This window comes from Saccopteryx bilineata, chromosome 6, assembly GCF_036850765.1.
Source record: "Saccopteryx bilineata isolate mSacBil1 chromosome 6, mSacBil1_pri_phased_curated, whole genome shotgun sequence".
NCBI lineage: Eukaryota > Metazoa > Chordata > Mammalia > Chiroptera > Emballonuridae > Saccopteryx > Saccopteryx bilineata.
The window spans coordinates 40,592,527-40,611,876 of record NC_089495.1 but is presented as its reverse complement, the minus strand read 5'-3'; the positions used below and the strand labels follow the sequence as shown (position 1 = coordinate 40,611,876).

The 19,350-nt window shown below is 36.1% G+C and overlaps 1 protein-coding gene across 2 annotated transcripts in view; it reads left to right on the top strand.

Annotated features, from left to right (window-relative positions):
* The window catches only part of MYO16 (myosin XVI), a 596,349-nt gene that overhangs the window by 127,804 nt on the left and 449,195 nt on the right, over positions 1-19,350 (top strand). For both annotated transcript variants that reach the window (XM_066236132.1, XM_066236131.1), the window contains exon 2: positions 16,244-16,507. In XM_066236132.1, the coding sequence (XP_066092229.1) occupies positions 16,282-16,507 (226 nt within the window). In that variant the 5' untranslated portion in view covers positions 16,244-16,281. The remainder of the gene's footprint in view (positions 1-16,243; positions 16,508-19,350) is intronic.

The following is a 19,350-nucleotide window of genomic DNA, read 5'->3' as shown; positions in this document are numbered from 1 at the left end:
GGGAGAAGTTTATTTAAAATGGATCTGACCCTGGCCAATTGGTTCAGTGGTAGAACATTGGCCTAGCGTGCAGGAGTCCCGGGTTTGATTCCCGGCCAGGGCACTCAGGAGAAGCACCGATCTGCTTCTTCACCCCTCTCCCTCTCCTTCCTCTCTGTCTCTCCCTTCCCCTCCCGCAGCTAAGGCTCCATTGGAGCAAAGTTTGCCTGGGCGCTGAGGATGGCTCTATGGCCTCTGCCTCAGGCACTAGAATGGCTCTAGTTGCAACAGAGCAACGCCCCAGATGGGCAGAGCATTGCCCCCCCCCTGGTGGGCATGCCGAGTGGATTCCGGTCAGGCGCATGTGGGAGTCTGTCTGACTGCCTCCCGTTTCCAACTTCAGAAAAATTACAAAAAAAAATAATAATAAATAAAATAAAATGGATCTGGGGTCACTAGCATATTAGTTTTATTTAAGCCGTATTATGAAATAGACAGCAAAAAATAGATTACTCAAATTGGAAACTTCTGAAAAACAGATAAAGAGTAGTTTATGAAGGGATTAAGTGGCATTTAGTCAAGAACAGAAGTATCAGTGCCAAGAGGCAGGGTCTACTAAACAGCCTGGCATGATGTGATAAGATTAGGTACATGTTTGAGGAGGATTCACTGGGACAATGGACAACAAGTTCTTAATTGAGGAGGACATCAAGCAGTGCCAACAAGAGTTGGAAATGGAATTCAAACTGAAGTGACTTAAACTTATCATTGGAGGAGAATCGTGAGTACAGAGCACTTACAAGCTTTGGCTTCTGAAAGGAAAAGGAAATAAAAATCATTGGGTGGACAGAGATATGGTTATAAAAAAATACTTTAAGATATATAGTAAATACTTGCATAGTTTTTAAATTACTGTATCTACTTTCTCCTCTTTGAAAACTCAATTCCATTTATCCCTTCACACTCACCTCTATTAAAGGCTATATTTTGGGACATTTTTTAAAAATCTTTGACATTTTCAATTTTTTTGAGAAATTAAAATGTGACAACAATGATACTAATGATGACAATGCAATTTTAGAAAGTCTTGATATAAAAGAAACATTGGTATTTAACAATTTTTATACATAAATTCATGGTAGAATAGTACCTATAAAATAATGTTTTAAGAATCATGATTGTTATATAAAAAGTACCTTTTTGTATCATGCTTTGAAAACTTCTGTTCCAAGCCACAGTTGAAGTAAGTTTTCCTTTATAAGGAGACTGCATCATACTGCTGCTAAGTCCATTTCAATGATTCGTAAACTGTTGAGTTTTAAATTGAATTATGGCTTCAAAAATCTATTTAGAGGTCTTTGTGGGGAGTTCAGTAAATATGTCATTTCCACAGATAGCTGTGGTTAAAAACACTAATTGGAAGTTCCTCTACACTTTAAAGCCAGATAATAAAACAGAAAATGAAAATTATGGCATTTCATTAATTATTGGTGCATTCTAAGTACTGCCTCCTATTTGGTTAGTTCAGCTTATAAAAGTCTTTGGTTCATAAGAAGTAGTTGAGGAAAGAATAACTAAAAGGCAGAGCTTCAGGGTCTTCTGAATATGGAAAGATGAAAGAGGCTTGAATAATTTATTACCTAAAAATGAGGAGTGACAGGAGAGACAGATTCAAATTAATAAATGGTTTTGTGGAAATCAATGGAATGTTCTTCTCATTCTGGCTGTTAGTAGAAAAGGAAGAAGATACTCACCCTAGTGGGCTGACAAGAAATATGAGATTGATAAAGGATATGCCCCTTGGTGCCTCATAATTTAAGTACATAAAGTCAATTCTGTGAAGTATCATTGAAAGGAGAAAACCATCAAAGGTTGAATTGTTTCTTAAATTTCTAGTTCATTATTCTTTACTCTGAACAACTTAACCATGACTAGATCAGTGCAGGGCCACATGTTGTTTTATCCTTTCTATTCTCATGAGATCCTAGACAAACCGGAATCTTTCTCTTTCATCTCACCAGCGATCCAGAAAGAACATCATCTCTGATGTACCAGCAGAATCAGTTTAAGATATGCCAAGCTGAGTATGGCGTGGTGTTCTCTGCTGGTGTGGACTCTGATTACAAATGTAGCCAGTGCGGGTGATGGAGGCAGCACACATTCTCCCCAACATTTTGGGGAGCCTCAACTATTACATATGCGACCCCTAGGGCTAATCTTAGGGTGTCTCAGCTACTTTCTAGTTTTTTGTTTTGTTTTGTTTTATTTTTTTATCTTTGGTGTATCACCTAACTTCTCTAGGGCTTGCTACTTGTTTCCTCATTTAAAAAGGTAGCTGATAATGTTATCTCTCCATTGATGCCTGTGACAGTCAATCAGTCTATTAATAATTCTCCCTACCCTTCCTCCCTTTATCATGATTTCATCCATCTGTTGTCAAAACTAACAGAGCCACAGCTGGATAGAGAATGGGTGCAGGTGCTGTCCTTGGTACTGAGCATATAGCCATGAAAGTGGCATCTTTCTTGCTAGAATCCTAACATTTGAAGTCCAGTGACAATATGTGAAAACTCTTGAAAATCTGTGATGTGTGATGCAGATTGAGAAGTTGGGTTAGAATGGAGTTACTGTGCTATTTTTCATTTACACCAGACACCTGGTAATATTGGGTATTATTTTTCTCTTACTCCTCTGGTTTATAACACATGACAAGTGCTGGAATTTATTTGTAAGACTCTTTATTTCACCTGACCAGGTGGTGGTACAGTAGATACAACGTTGAACTGGGACACAGATGACCCAGGTTCAAAACCCGAGGTTGCCAGCTTGAGCCTGGGCTTACCAGCTTGAGCACAGGGTTGCTAGCTTGAGCATGGGATCATAGACATGACCCCATGGTCTTGGTCTTGAGCCCAAAGGTTGCTGGCTTGAAGCCCAAGGTCACTGGCTTGAGCCCAAGATCACTGGCTTGCGTGGAGCCAGTCAAGGCACATATGAGAGAGGAATCAATGAACAACTAAGGTGCTGCAACTATGAGTTGATGCTTCTCATCTCTCTCCATTTCTGTCTGTGCCTGCCTGGCCCAATAAATAGAAAGAAAGAAAGAAAGAAAGAAAGAAAGAAAGAAAGAAAGAAAGAAAGAAAGAAAGAAAGAAAGAAAGAAAGAGGGAGGGAGGGAGGGAGAAATTTGCCATAAAAAATCTCTGATTATTGTATGGAAATATGCTTTTTATATCTCTGCTATGAATGCCAGGAATGCAATTGTTGAGTATATAATAAGTATGTGCTAAGTGATTTGAAGAAACTAGCTTCTGTCCTTTAGTGTAATTCACCTGAGATTATCCATGTTGACACATACCATTAGGTTTATTCTCTTTAGTGCTTGAGTAATATCCTGCTATATGGACATATTACAGTCTGTTTATACATTTGCTACTTTGTAGTTATTTTTGTTGTTTCTAGTCTATGACTATTCTGAGTAAAGCCTCTATAAATATTCACAGGCAGATTTTTTTTTTTTTTGCATCTTTACATATTGAATTTCCTGTCCTGTCAGGGAGAATCTGACTGGAAAGCAGAAGTCGTAGAAATATGGTAACCAAGCCACTGAGCTTTAGTTATTGAGCCACAGGATTGAGCCACTCAGTAGATGGTTTTATTGTATAAAATCTCAATTAGACGATGTCAGTCAGAGGATTATTGCTCAACTCTATTTTTTCTGAGCCCTCTAGACCCCAGATCCATTAATCAGAGTCAAGCCTTGACTTTTGTGCCCTCAGGTCTAGCTTGAGGGCATATCCTGAGCTCAGTCTGCTAACAGAATAGGCTTCTGGATTCCATGTCTGCATAGTTCAGCAGTGATAGCTCAGGAAGACTTCCACTCAGTGCATGTGTTTTACTTCTCCTGGTTCTCATCTTTAGGGTTCTTGTAGCTTCTCTACTCACTCTTTTTCAGATACCTGGTCTCAAATGATTGGAGCTTTTATTATGTTCATCCATCTGTCCATCCATCCAGCCAGCCAGCCAGCATGCCAGCCAGCCAGCTATTATTTATTATCTATCATCTATCATCTATCTATCTATCTATCTATCTATCTATCTATCTATCTATCTATCTATCTATCATCTATCTAATTTTAAGCTATGTGCTGAAAAAATAAAATTTATCCTTGTTTTATTATATTAACACAATGAGAAGGCTTTTCTCTTTAAATAGCAGTGGTATAATTTTTAATGGAAAGCTCATTGTCTGTTTACAATTTAATTGGCTTTAAAAAATTCTTAAGGAAACTCAGGCTTCTATTTATAAACAACAGTCTTTAAAGTATATCACCTTTAATATCTTTATTTTCTTTTTGTACCTTGTTCTAATTCAGTCTTCATCAGTTGATGTAAGCATAAGTGAAAAATTTAAAATAATTCTTAATAATAAGTGTCCATTATGTCACAGAAAAAGAAATCTGCATGTGAAACTCACACACATGAGAAGTCTAGAAATGTTAAATCAGATCTAGTTTAAAAATCTACTTAAGTCCAGTGTTGTAAAAATACTTTTAGAATATTTGATTAATACTTTTTAATGAATTAATAGTAGCAATTTCAGTTCAAGACTATACATAGAGTAATACCAATGGTGTTTTTTTTTTATCAGTTTGAAAATGTAGAACTTCCTTACTGTGGTGGGTACAGTTCCAGATGTTTTTGTGCCTTATCCTTGTTCCCCCAGATCATCAAAGGTAGAGACATCTGAAATGGGGGCATGAGCAGAGGTGGTGGCCATCCCTGGGTCTTTATAATCCCTCTCCTGTGGTTAGGGTTTACTGGCTTACATTTGCCAGATCTAGGCTGGGTTCTAGACTTTCAGAGACAGAAAAGCTGATTATACAACAACATGGTTTGGTGTTAAAACTAAAGTAACATTATGGAGAGGCTGTGGAGAAAAAGGAACCCTCATACACTGTTGGTGGGAATGTAAAGTAGTACAACCATTATGGAAGAAAGTATGGTGGTTCCTCAAAAAACTGAAAATAGAACTACCTTATGACCCAGCAATCCCTCTACTGGGTATATATCCCAAAAACTCAGAAACATTGATACGTAAAGACACATGCAGCCCCATGTTTATTGCAGCATTGTTCACAGTGGCCAGGACATGGAAACAACCAAAAAGCCCATCAATAGATGACTGGATAAAGAAGATGTGGCACATATACACTATGGAATACTACTCAGCCATAAGAAATGATGACATTGGAACATTTACAGCAAAATGGTGGGACCTTGATAACATGATACGAAGCGAAATAAGTAAATCAGAAAAAACCAGGAACTGTATTATTCCATATGTAGGTGGGACGTATAATAGTGAAACTAAGAGACATTGATAAGAGTGTGGTGGTTACGGGGGGGAGGGGGGAATGAGAGAGGGAAAGGGGGTGGGGAGGGGCACAAAGAAAACAAGATAGAAGGTGACAGAGGACAATCTGACTTTGGGTGGTGGGTATGCAACATAATTGAACGACAAGATAACCTGGACTTGTTATCTTTGAATATATGTATCCTGATTTATTGATGTCACCCCATTAAAAAAATAAAATTATAAAAAAAAACTAAAGTAACATTAATAACATCAGTCATATACTTATAATAATATTTAATAAATGAGTGAGTCATCAATAGTAATGAGTTCACATAAATAACTGCCATTACTACTCTTTTTTTTTTTAACAGAGAGAGAGAGAGATAGAGAGAGGGATAGTAGATAGGGATAGACAGACAGGAACAGAGAGAGATGAGAAGCATCAATCATTAGTTTTTTGTTGCAGCACCTTAGTTGTTCATTGTGCTTTCTCATATGTGCCTTGACCGTGGGACTACAGCAGACTGAATAACCCCTTGCTCGACCCAGCGACCTTGGGTCCAAGTTGGTGAGCTTTGCTCAAACCAGATGAGCCTGTGCTCAAGCTGGCTACCTTGGGGTCTCAAACCTGGGTCCTCGTAATCCCAGTCAGTTGCTCTATCCACTGCGCCACCGCCTGGTCAGGCCAGAATAAATCTTTATAAAACAACTTACTATAGTCAAATCTATCTTTCTATTTATATTTTGGTTGCTCTGCTACTGCCCACCATGAAAGCTGGAACGCCCACTAGTAGGCAGTAGGGACCAGGTTGACTACCACTGCTCTAGAGCAAACATACCGAGTTACAAAAGATAAGACAAGCCAACACAATGGAATTTCAAGGTTGATGATAGATTGAGAAGCTCAGAATATCTGATGGAATTGATAGGGCCAGTAATGACAGCAGAACCCAACACTTCCTATCACAGTGTGGCCATTATAGTGAGCTCAACCTAAGCCACATTTCTAATTCTGTGGGAAGCTGAGTTGGGCAATCATTTAATAACCCCACTAGAACCACCTGAAGTGAGAGAGGAGTGGTGATTTCTAGAAGGACGTTTCTCTTAGAAGAAATAATGGGCCACTGTGGGTAGTTAATGATAGTTTCAGATTCCATAAAATGGAGTACTAGGGAGACAGGAATGGAAATTGAAGGTATTTAAAAGGCTGGTTTGTTTGTTTGGGGCACTAATTAGTCATATCTTCAGTGGGCAAGGTAGAGCTCACTGATGATGAGCTCATAGATTATGACTAGTTTTATTTGCTATACCATTATTCTGAGTTAGTATTAAGACAAATGCAGTTTAAAAAAGTCTGCCCAGCAAGGTGGAGTGGTGTGAGACTAAAGCCAAGGGTGTTGAATACAATAATTGAACCTTGAGTTACGGAGGGTCCTTATGTATTATAGAACATAGGGCTGTTTCTCTGTGAATTATACCATTTGATACTGGGTTTTAAATTGACTTTGAAGAGTTTCTTTCATCTGAAATTGTGTCTTTTTACAAAAGATTTTATTTATTCATTTTTAGAGAGGTGAGAGAGAGAGAAAAGGGAGGAAGGAACAGGAAGCATCAACTCCCAAATGTGCCTTGACCAGGCAAGCCCAGGGTTTTGAACCAGCGACCTCAGTGTTCCAGGTCGACACTTTATCCTTATCCACTGTGCCACCACAAGTCAGGTGAAATTGTGTTTTAAAAATTGATATTAGGAGCAATTAAAATATTTTTTAGTTAAGTGAGAGTCAGAGAGACAGACTCCTGCATGTACCCCGAACCGGATCTACTTGGCAAACCCTCTACCAGGTGTTGCTATGTTCATATGGGGCCATTGCTTTGTTGCTTATAAGCCAAGCTATTTCAGACCTGAGGCAAGGCTATGGAGCAATCCCCAGCACCCAGGGCAAAATTGCTCAAACCATTTCAACCACGGCTGCAGGATCAGAGGAAAGAGAGATAAAGAAGTGGAAGAGGGAAGGGTAGAGAGAACTGGATGGGCATTTCTCCTTTTTCCCCTGACTGGTATCGAACCTGGGACTTCCACACACTGGGCCAATGGTCTACCAGTGAGACAATCAGCCTAGGCACAATTAAAATAATTTAAAAATACAAATTATAATCTAGAATCCTTCTTAATCTAGAAAGAATAATAGAAACTTTATCATCTGATTTTTCCCTAACTTTTTTCCTTTACAGAGAAAAGTGAAATAAAACAGACTTTATAAAATCAAAATTAAGTATTAAATGTGAAATTCTATTTTGTCTCAACCTATTTCAGGACTGAAAATATTTTATATCGAAATAATGTTAAACATCAAATGTTTTATATCAAAGTAACATTTTGTATAAAATTTGCAAGACCTAAAAAAAGATGAAATTAAAAAATTATTTACAGCCATGAAATTAGAGTTGAATGGACACATACACGCATGCTTTTGAATTATAAAATAAAAGATATTTAAAGAGGAAATGTGAAGGCAAAGCATGTGCTCATTGGTTTGTACTTGAAATACATAATATTTGCTTCACAATATTGCTGCAAAGCTTAGACTAAAGTCACCTAGGAAGCTGTTTGACTGACTAGTGAGGTCATGAAGCCAGTCAGGGCTTCTGTTTCCTTAGGAGGGAACCAGTGTGTTAAAACTGGAAGGTATCCTATTATCAGACAATCTGAACACTAGGGAATTACTTTATTAAAAATATTAGAAGGAATAGAGTGAACTGAGTCTCTTTTAACCAGAATTGAAGCTGATGACTAAGGATGACAGGTAGATTTGGATTCAGAGCAGAAGATGATTTGAAGTTCGAGGATCGCAAAATGTATATTGAGGTAGAGGATCCAGCTTTATTTTATTGAGTCTGAACCAGAAGAGAGCTTCTCTCTTGAGCTACCTAGGAATTTAAGCTTGTCTGAGACTGTTTTAATTTCATAATATTGCCCTCTTTTGGAAGGGACAGAGCAGCAGTTGGGGTTCTGAAGCTTGGAAACACCCAGTAGTGACAGCATAGTGTTTTGAAAGGCAGGAACAATCATACAAAGACAGGGTTTGATTTCAGCAATATGGTATGTCATCAGCAGGCAGTTCCAATCTCAAAGGGGCTGGACTTCCCCAGAGAAGTTCTCATTGAGTCTATAAATGATAAAATAATAGCTAATTGATACCCAGAATTGGGGCTCCGAATCACCGGGCTCTGCAGATCCTGAATGTAGTTGGGTTGTCTCTGAAAAGGATCCTGGTTGTTCAATCCTCGTTGTATCAAGGTAAATTATTGTGTTCACCATTTTCTCATGGGCATGATTTTGGGACCATCTGTGACACAGGGACAGCATGACATGGTACCATCCTTCCAATCAATAAATTTGGTTAGACATCTAGGTCCGCTTGGGTATTGAATCAGGAACATCACCTTCAGTTAACAATCTTCTGTTTTATTGTTACTCTGAAATCCTGAAAAGAATTATACTGTGAATCTATAGCCACCGAAAACCTACTTATCATAATCAAATCACTCATTATTAAATAAATATTGTAAGAGAAAGAGCAAATGTGGAAACATATAGATTGATAGGTACCAAATCTACTTCAAAGTATGTCATAATTATTGTGTCATTTGTATTTTCTTTCCATTTTAATTAAAAAAATAAAACATTTTTCACATTTTCTTATTAGAAAAGTATGTCCTAATAGTTGGAAACCTAAGAAATGGTCACATGATACATAAATTTAAAAAGTTAAAGACAGTAGTGAGATGGAAAATATTGTTGATTTTCCTGAGAAGAATTTAAGTTTTTATTTCTCTTTCAGAGAAACATTTCAAAGCAGGATCACAGGAAACAGGCATTTTGAACTTAAATCCTGAGATATTTTAGGGCATAATTTCTATATCTTTTCCAAATGTAATTTCTTTGTACTATTTTTTTTTTGCTCTATGAGAGCAAATGGACCTGCAGCTTGATTACAAGAATGCTAAAATCTAGCAATTTTTAAAGACTTTAATACTTAAGGTTTTTCTAAGACTCTGGGGGAGTATGTTGAAATTGATTATACTCTTTTCTTTGAAAATCCTCATTCTTCCTTTGTTTCATATTCATTGTATATGCAGTAAAAAATAATTCTGGAAGCATGTTATAACAATGGATTCTAAGAATAAAACTTCTGCTAGGAGAATTGTTGGGTATGCAGATCTAAGAGTGTGTGTATGTGTGCAACATCTGAGTGTAAGCATTTTAATTTCCTTCCTGGACAGCCACTTCTAGCATTTCAAGAGTTCACAGCAAACATTTTTATAAAGTAGGATAAGCAACATGTTTGAAAATACATTTTTCATTAAAAACTTAAACAATGTATGTGTCTTTTCTTCTTGAGAGAGTGATGAAGAGAGGGAAAGAGTGGGGGGGGAGGGAGATAGAGAGAGGCATCAACTTGTTGTTCCACTTAGTTGTGTACCTATTGATTGCTTTTCATTTGGGATCGGGCCGGTGATGCCTGGATCTAGCTGAAAACCTTGGCTCCCCAAGATGATGCTCTAACCATTGCAAAACCAGCCAGGGCTGTTATGTATCTTTCAGAAATCCCTGGGATGTAATCCCTTGTCTTATTTTCCCCCAACACACACACACACACACACACACACACACACACAACTTTTTTATTGTGGTTAAAAAATGACATTTACTAGCTTAATTATTTTTAAATGTACAGTTCAATAATGTTAAATATATCCACACTGTTGTGACATATAGCTCCAGAACTTTTCTTAACTTTAAAATCTGATCTATCTGGCCTGACCAGGTGGTAGTGCAATGGATAGAGTGTCAGACTGGGATGTGGAGGACCCAGGTTCAAAAAGCCAAGGTCACCAGCTCGAGTGTGGGCTCATCTAGTTTGATCAAGGCTCACCAGCTTGAGCCTGACCAGGCGGTGGCACAGTGGATAGAGTGTCGGATTGGGATGCCGAAGACCCAGGTTCGAGACCCCGAGGTCGCCAGGTTGAGGGCAGGCTCATCTGGTTTGAGCAAAGCTCGCCAGCTTGGACCCAAGGTCACTGGCTCAATCAAGCAAGGAGTTACTCGGTCTGCTGTAGCCCCACGGTCAAGGCACATATGAGAAAGCAATCAATGAACAACTAAGGTGTTGCAACGAAAAACTGATGATTGATGCCTCTCATCTCTTTCCGTTCCTGTCCCTATCTATCCCTCTCTCTGACTCTCTATCTCTGTAAAAAAGAGAAAGAAAGAAAGAAAGAAAGAAAGAAAGAAAGAAAGAAAGAAAGAAAGAAAGAAAGGGAGAGAGAGAGAGAGAGAGAAAGAAAAGAAAAAAGGCTCACCAACTTGAGCACAAGGTTGCTGGAAGGAGTCACTTGCTCAGCTGGAGCCCCCTGGCAAGGCACATATGAGAAAACAATTAATGAACAACTAAGGTGCCACAATGAAGAATTGATGCTTCTCCTCTCTCTCCCTTCCTGCCTGTCTGTTCCCATTTGTCCCTCTCTCTGTGTCACAAAAAAAAAAAAAAAAGAAAGAAAGAAAGAAAAATCTGATATATCTGTACTCATTAGGCAGCAGCTCTTAACTTTTCCCTCTCTCCAGGCCTTGGAAACCATTATCTAAATTGTTAATTGTTTCTTTGAATTTGTCTACTTTAGACACCTCATATAAGTGGATTCATACAGTATTCGTCTTGTTGTTACTAGTTTATTTCATTTAGCATGCCCTCAGTGTCCATCCATGTTATATCATGTGATAGTATATTATCTTTTTTTTTAATATATTTTTTTAAATTTTTTTATTTATTTACTTTTTTAGAGTTTATTTATTCATTTTTATTAGAAAGAGAGGAAAGAGATAGAACAGGGGGAGGAGCAGGAAGCATCAACTCCCATATGTGCCTTGACCAGGCAAGCCCAGGGTTTCGAACCGGCGACCTCAGCATTCCAGGTCGACGCTTTATCCACTGCGCCACCACAGGTCAGGCCTATTATCCTTTTTTAAGTGCAAATAATAATTAATTGTATGTATATACAACCTTTTGCTCAACCAGTAATCCATCAGTGTCATTTAGTTTGCCTCCACCTCTTGGCCACTGTGAACTACACTGCAGTGAACATAGGTGGGAAGACATCTCTTGGGGAAACTGTTTTCAGTTCTTTCAGATATAAACACAGAGTAGGATTGCTGGATCCTATGGTAGTTCTATTTTAATTTTTGAGGATACTTCACACTGTTTTCTATAGTGATTGCACCATTTTACAATCCTGCCAACAGTGCAAAGGGATTCCCAACACTTCTTATTTTCTGAGGTTTTTTTTAGTAGCCGTTCTAATGGGTGTGAGGTGATAGCTTATTGTGGTTTTGCATTTTACTAATGATTACTGATTTTGAACATATTTTTATATATTTATTGTGCACTTGTAATCATATTTAGAGAAACATGTATTCAAGTCCTTTTCAGTTTTTAAGTTTGGTCATTTGGTATTTTAATTGAGTTGTAACATTCTTTATATATTTGTATATTAACCTTTTATTAAATATATGGTATACAAATACTTTCTCCCATTTCATAGGTTGCCTTTTTATTCTGTTGACTTCTTTGATGCACAAATGCGTTTTAAGTCAGTCCAGTTTGTCTATTTTTGTTTCTGATGCCTGTGCTTTTGGTGTCTTATCGAAGAAATCATTGCCAAGTCCAATGTCGCGAAACATCTATGTATTTGTCTATGAGTTTCATAGTGTTTTTTTATGAGCCACATGATCTCACCTAGAGAGATTAATACATAATGTAGTTATTTAAAGAAACTTTCAAAGTATTTTCTTGAGTGGCTCTGCTATTTTACATTTCCACTGGCAACGGTAAGAGGTCCAGCATCTGTATGTCCTCACTAGGATTTGATATTATCACTGATTTTATTTTTATCTTAGCTCTTCTAACACATGTAGTGATACATTATCATGTTTTAATTTGCATTTCTTTGACGGCTAGTTATGTTGAACATCTTTTTATGTCCTTACTTGTCAGCCATATATGCCAGTGAAACGTCTCTTCATGTCCTTTTTACACTTTCTAATTGGGTTGTTTGCTTTTTTCTGTTGAGTTTTACGTTCTTTGTATATTTTAGATGTGATTCTTTTGTCAGATATGTGGTTTCCAAGAACTTTCTCCAGTTCTCAGCTTTTCTTTTTACCCTTATAGTGGGGCCTTTTTCTTAGCTAAGTTTTGAGTTTTGACAGAGACCAGTTTATCAGTTTTTCTTTTATGAATCTTGTTTTGATTTCAAGCCTAAGACTATTGTTTCAAAGACTTTCCCACATTCTTCTAAAATTGTTACAGCTTTATGGTTTACATTTAAGTCAGTGATCCGTTTGGGGTCCATTCTTGTAAAAGCTGTGAGGTTTAGGTTGTTTTTTTTTTTTTCCTTGTGAATGTCCAACTACTGCAGCATCATTTGTCAAATAGACTATCCTCATTGACTTACTTTTACCCTTTTGTCACAAATGAGTTGGCTGTTTTTTTGTGGAACTAATTCTAGGTTCTCTCTTCTGTTATATTTATCTAAGTGTCTATTCTTCTACCAATGCCACCATTGTAAAATATTAAAGTGTGAATTGGCAAAACATAATTTCCTCCAAAGATAAGAGGGTGTGTTTTTTTACAAAGTTGGTTTTTGTTACTCCTGTTTTTTTTTTCATTGCATGCTCATTTATTTAGTATTTGTTTATTTTTATCTGCAGTATATTTCAAAAGGTTTCTAAAGTTTATAGTTAGTGTGGGAGAGATACAGCTTAAAGTTTTTCCAATATAATAATGTTTTATCTTTGTCAGTCAAATGATGTGAAATGATATCTTTAACTTTTTTCTATATATTAATAAAGCTCCACATTTATTATTAAGTTTAAAAATGTAGCATTCTTTTGTGTATGTATTGACTTGTCTTGAGCAAAATTCTTGACTATCAGTTCTAATAGCTGAGTCAAAGACTGTGTTGTTTTTCTATTTAGATAACAGTATTTGCAATGTTAACTAATTTTCTTCTTCTCCTACCCACATTTTATGGCCCTTATTACTTTTTCTTTTTTTCTATGTTGACTAAAACTTTCATACTTATTTAGGTAGGACAGAAACCTTCTCTTTTTAAATTTGAAACAGAATTTAAAGCAGTAACATATATTTTTAAGTGTTCTAAAATAAGCCATCCTTTTACTCCATGAGCAAATTACACACTCTTGGGTTCATTTAGCTACATATTCCTATAAACTATTTGCATGTGAAGTTATAAATGAGATTGACCTGTAATAGCAAGTTTATGCTAGTCCCCAAAATGAGTTGAGATCATTTTCATCTTAGTGTCCCAAGGATGAAGTTCAATTAATTTTGAGTGGAATGCCTCAAAACTGTTTCCTATAACTTTGTTATATTTAGTGATTGTCCTACAGATTGATAACAGCATATATACAAGGATAGCTGATCCACTCATAATTAGACAAAAATGTTTTCAGTGCCCAACATATTTCCAGAATATGAAATAAATAAAAGTTTAGACTATTTAAAATAAAAATATGGGAATTATATAATATTACATGTTGTACGTGTTTGTATTTGGAATTAAACACCCTTAGTTTCTAATTTTCAAATTATAAGGGGATTAATTTATGAACTACTCTAAACTCCTTTGTGACAGCTTAAGAGGATTTCTCAATGAATCATGAGCTTTACTGCACACATTTTAAACATTGTTTGAGACCCCCCCCAAAAGAATTAAAAAGTAGAGGACTGTTGTGTTTATTAGATTATCCTCCACATTGGACTCAGTACTTCTTAGGACATGACCTTGTGATGTTATTTGTTTTACTTAGTTAGGTTTTTCAGTGATTCCATAGATTCCCTGGGCACCTGCTGGCATTCCAAGAAAGTTATTATGAAAGTCAAAGTGGCTTGAGAATTCAAGTCAATGGATCTAACTTGGTGCAGTTTTCTAAACAGATTTCAAATTAGAAGATATTTTCTGTAGATTATTCATAAATTCTCACAATCAGTGTGATCATGGCTTTTATCAAACAAACATACATGGATAAATGTGTTATTTCAGAACTACCATTATCTCTTTGTGTTTAAGTCATTGGAAAGGGATATTTTATTTGCTCCTCCTAACATAACTCTTATAAATACTTTTTCTTTAGCGAGAGAGACAGGGAAAGGAACAGACAGGAAGGGAGAGAGATGAGAGAGGAGAATAAACTCTTTGTTGTGACACCTTAGTTGTTCATTGATTGCTTTCTCATTTGTTCTTTGACAACGGGGCTCCAGCTGAGCCAGTGTCCCCTTGCTCAAGCCAGCGACCTTGGGTTCAAGCCAGTGACCATAGGGTCATGTCTATGATCCCACACTCTAGCTGGGTGAGCCAACTGGCAACCTTGGAGTTTTAACCTGGGTCCTCAGGTTCATGCTCTATTCATTGTGCCTCCACTCACCTGGTCAGGCTTACAAATACTTAACAGTTTTATGACAACACACGATTCTAAAATGTTGTCAAATACTAACAGAAAACCAAAACAAAATTCTCTAACTCTACTTCTCTCCCTTGCCCTTATATATTATATTAAATACTTGGATGTGGAGAATCAGTCTTTTTTTCTTTTTAGCCTTTATGGAATATTTATTACTGTCATTAAATCATCTGTTTGATCTTAGAGAAGTCATAGCCTCTCTCAACTTAGTTTTCTTTGCTTGCAACATAGGAATGGTCATGCCTGGTTGTTGTGAGAATAACACTGCAAAACATCAAGTGAAACAGAAATGGAAATAGTGCCATCACAACTTGCTGCCCTTTCATAAAAATCAGGCACCTTTCCAAAGAACCCTTATTGCATGATATTTCCAGATACGGCATATGATGACCCACATTTTTATGCACGCACAGTTACTTGTACTTGCTTGAGACTTATATCATAAATATCTTAAGAGAAGAACATATACACACTTATCTGAACCTGTGTTTGTGAGCCAGAGTCTAGAATTTTCAGTGCTTTAACCTTAATTTTCTGCTAATAGTAAAATTTTAACCAAGTGGTAGTTATTTCAATTCTACTACAGTTGTTTTGGGTGATGTTTGTAGGAAATAGCATCTTGAAAGAAAAATGTTATTTTCATTTTCAGGACAAAGGACTCAAGTTTGTTAATCACTATATGAATAAAACAAACAATACAACAGCAATAATTCTATCCATGATTTTGAATTGCGAAGATAAAAATTTTCATTCCAGTGCACAATCATTATACTTAAGCGTTGTTAAGTCTCTTAGAAATGAATGTTACTAAGAAATGTATTTAGCAATAAATTGGTGAAGAATGATTATTGTATCAAAGAAACAATTGGTAGCATACCTATGCTCTATATAAACAATTTATAGCTTACATATATTCTATTACATTAGATTAGCAGAGTCATCAGGCTATGCAAAACCAATTTTATTAGGGTGTGCTGAAAGATTTAGAATGGCTTTCTGCCAAAATTTACCACATAAAATTTAGTCAGCATTATTCAGTTAGATGAAGGATATTAATTCAGTGGTAATATTTTTGAGGTTTTGGTTTAGCTTTAAAGAAATAAGAAAACATGGATTGTTACATGTTAAACATAATCACACATCGATATCCATTATTTGTTTTATTACTATGCCATTTTGAATAAAATATTAACTCTGTTTTTCTCCCAATCTGTAAGTAGGGCTTGGCATTTGCATGTCAAGCACAAAGTAGAATGAATGAGTTTCTGACTTGTTGGATGGGTAATCTAAAATCAAGTATGTTCTGTAATGTTACTGTATTTGTTGTGATAATGGGCCTAGTGACTTTCCTATTGCATTTCTTTCAGGTTGCTTTCAGCTATGTAATGTTTTCCGATCCCATGAAATGGAAATTGACCAGTGCTTGCTGGAGACCCTTCCCCTTGGCCAAAGGCAGCGGCTGGTGAAACGCATGCGTTGTGAACAAATCAAAGCCTACTATGAAAGAGAGAAGGCTTTTCAGAAGCAGGAAGGAGTGCTGAAAAAACGGAAGCATGGGAAGAATCATAAAGTTCACTTTAACCTTGAGGACATGATACAAGATGCAGTTATTCATCATGATGACAAAGAAGGTACATAACATAAAGAAAAAAGTTTTCTCATGTGGTTTTTCATGATTTCTGTTGGCTTGTTTTTTGGTGGGAAGATGAAGGTTGAAATTTTTTTTAAATATTAAGAGCTTTCTTTTAACTGAGATATTCAAGAATAAATTATTTTTTCAATGAACAGAGTTAAACCTCTCAAGTCTCCTAGTAAAGATTAAAAATGCAAAACTTTGGTTAAAGTGTTGTATGTCTTTTTGAAGAATTACCTATCTAAATACAAGTGATTTCCTTGAAAATTGTTTACTGTAATTATTAATGAAACTTTAAAAAATGAAATTGTTTCCTTTGAATATGAGATTATGTTGCAAAATTCATTATTAACTCATTCTTGAATAGATTGAGTTGAAAAGTCAGTTTCTCCCAATCTCAGGATATCGGAGTCAATTGGTTTGTCCCTTAAAATTGATTGGCTTGTAGTTTCAAATTTTATTAAGAATACTCAATCCAAGTTTCAGTTGTTTTTTACAAGACTATTAGGCTTAGCATCTTTCGTGTATTTTTGTGTATGATTTTTTTTCTGTTTTTGTTTTTAGAATCTAATTTCCAAAGTTCTAATGGATGGATTTTCTAAAACAGATATGCAAAGAGTATAGACCCTCAATCCATTGGCCACATTTCAAAGTCAGATCTCTAAAAACCAGTTTTTTAATTAATTTTTTTGTTATTCATTTAGTGGTAAAACTGTTTCTGAACTATTTATATTTCTAACCTGTTTAATCTGGAAAAAATAATAAATTTAGTAACATATGTGGTCCCAAAGCTTTCAAATAGAGATCGTGGTTCTATATCTGACAGCACATTATATACAATAATAGCTACAATAAGAAGACTAAAATAGTTCTTTCATTGGTTGTATGTGGGCTTGTTAGAATAGAACAAAGGTTCTGAGATTTTTTTTAATGCAGTGACAGTGCCAGAGAATCTCTGAGCAGGAAAGTTCCTACTGATCCAATGCTCTTATTTTACACATGAAGGAATGGTCCCAAGCACTCTTACCTCTCATTTTATCATTCCCTTCCTGCTTATAGCTTTTCATTTAATGCCATCTCCTCTGTGAAGGTATAAATACATGGAGGGGTGAGGGATACTGTCAGTCAGGTTCACTGCATCCTGCTGCTCAGCTCAGTGTCAGGGAAGGAGTGAAGTGGTTTGTCCAAGTTAATGAGGCAATAGTTATCAGAACAAATCTAAATTAGAACACAGGCAGATTTAAGCCCAATACTGATTTAAAAGTAATGAAACAACAAGAAATTACTTGCAAAGTTATAAAATTTCTTGTATAAAATATTTACAGAACAAGATAATGCTTAAGTTAATGCTAAAAATAAATTAAAATAGTCAAATAATAAATCCAGAGACCAAGAATTACTTATTGTATATACTTAAGACTATAATATTTCTAAAAATAAAAAAAAATTGGGAAAACATTGAAATCATGATTAACTTTGAGTTGGGTTTTTTTGAAGAAATTGCTTTTTATATGTTTGATTTTTGAATGGCAATAAAGAGAGAGAATGGGACTGTAATGTTTCACATTTTGTTTGGTGTAATAACCAATATAAAGTATCCAAAATGATAAGGACAACAGAAGGAAAATCATACACCCATGCACGCACACATACATGTTCTTTGTATTCTTGTAATCACTGTACTAAATTCTTTCTTATACTCTCTCCTGTTTATTCTTCATGACAAAAATAACACAAAAAATTCTTAAGATTTTTAGAAAAAAAGTCTTCAGAAAGACCTAGTTTTATTAATAATGGAAGCAAAGATTGTGTTCAACATGAACATTAATGATGAAATAGTTGAGTGAGCTTTAGAACTCAACAAAACAAGTTTGAATTTCTAATCAGTTATTAAAATTTTAAGTACATTATTGCAATGTAAGTTAAAATATTTGTCCAAGGAAGGGTTTTAGCTCTGGCAACATTAAGAAAATGCTATAGACTGGGTGGCTTAAAGAATAGACATTTATTTCTCATGTTCTGGTGGTTTGACAGTCCCACGATCAACATGACAGCAGATTTGGTTCTTAAATGTACTTTTCCCATGGCCGATTGGCTCAGTGGTAGAGCACTGGCCTGGCTTGTGAATGTCCCTAGTTTGATTCCTGGCCAGAGCACACAGGAGAATCACCCATCTGTTTCTCCACCCCTCCCCTCTCACTTCTCTCTTTCTTCTCCTCCCTTCCTGCAGCCATGGCTCGATTGGAACTAGTGGCCCTGGGTGCTGAGGATGGCTCTATGGCCTCCACCTCAGGTGCTAAAAAATGGCTCCAATTGCAATGGAGCAAGGGCTCAAGATGGGCAGAACATTGCCCTCTAGTGGGCTTGCCAGGTGGATCGCAGTTGGGGAGCATGTGGGAGTCTATCTTTGCTTCCCCTCTTCTCACTAAATTAAAAATAAATTAATAAATAAAAGGCACTTTTCTAGCTTGAAGATGGCCATCTTCTCACTGTATCCTTGCATGGTGGAGAGAGGAAGCTCTGTTCTCTCTTTCTCTTCTAATATGTATACTAATATTAGTATGGGAGCTCCATCCTTACGATTTTATATATACTTGATGACCACTTAAAGCCCCAGTTCCTAATATCATCACATTGTGGGTTAGGCCTTTGATATATGAATTTAGTGAAGGACAAATTCATAACAAATTGTATATTTATTCTATACTTGAAACTGACCCTCATGTGAAATAATGATCATATCTTTTACTGCTTTTGAGTTTCTCATCAACCTTGGAAACTTCCACATGTATGCTGATATACTTTACTATATCAGAGGAAAAGCATTAATTTTTTGGATAT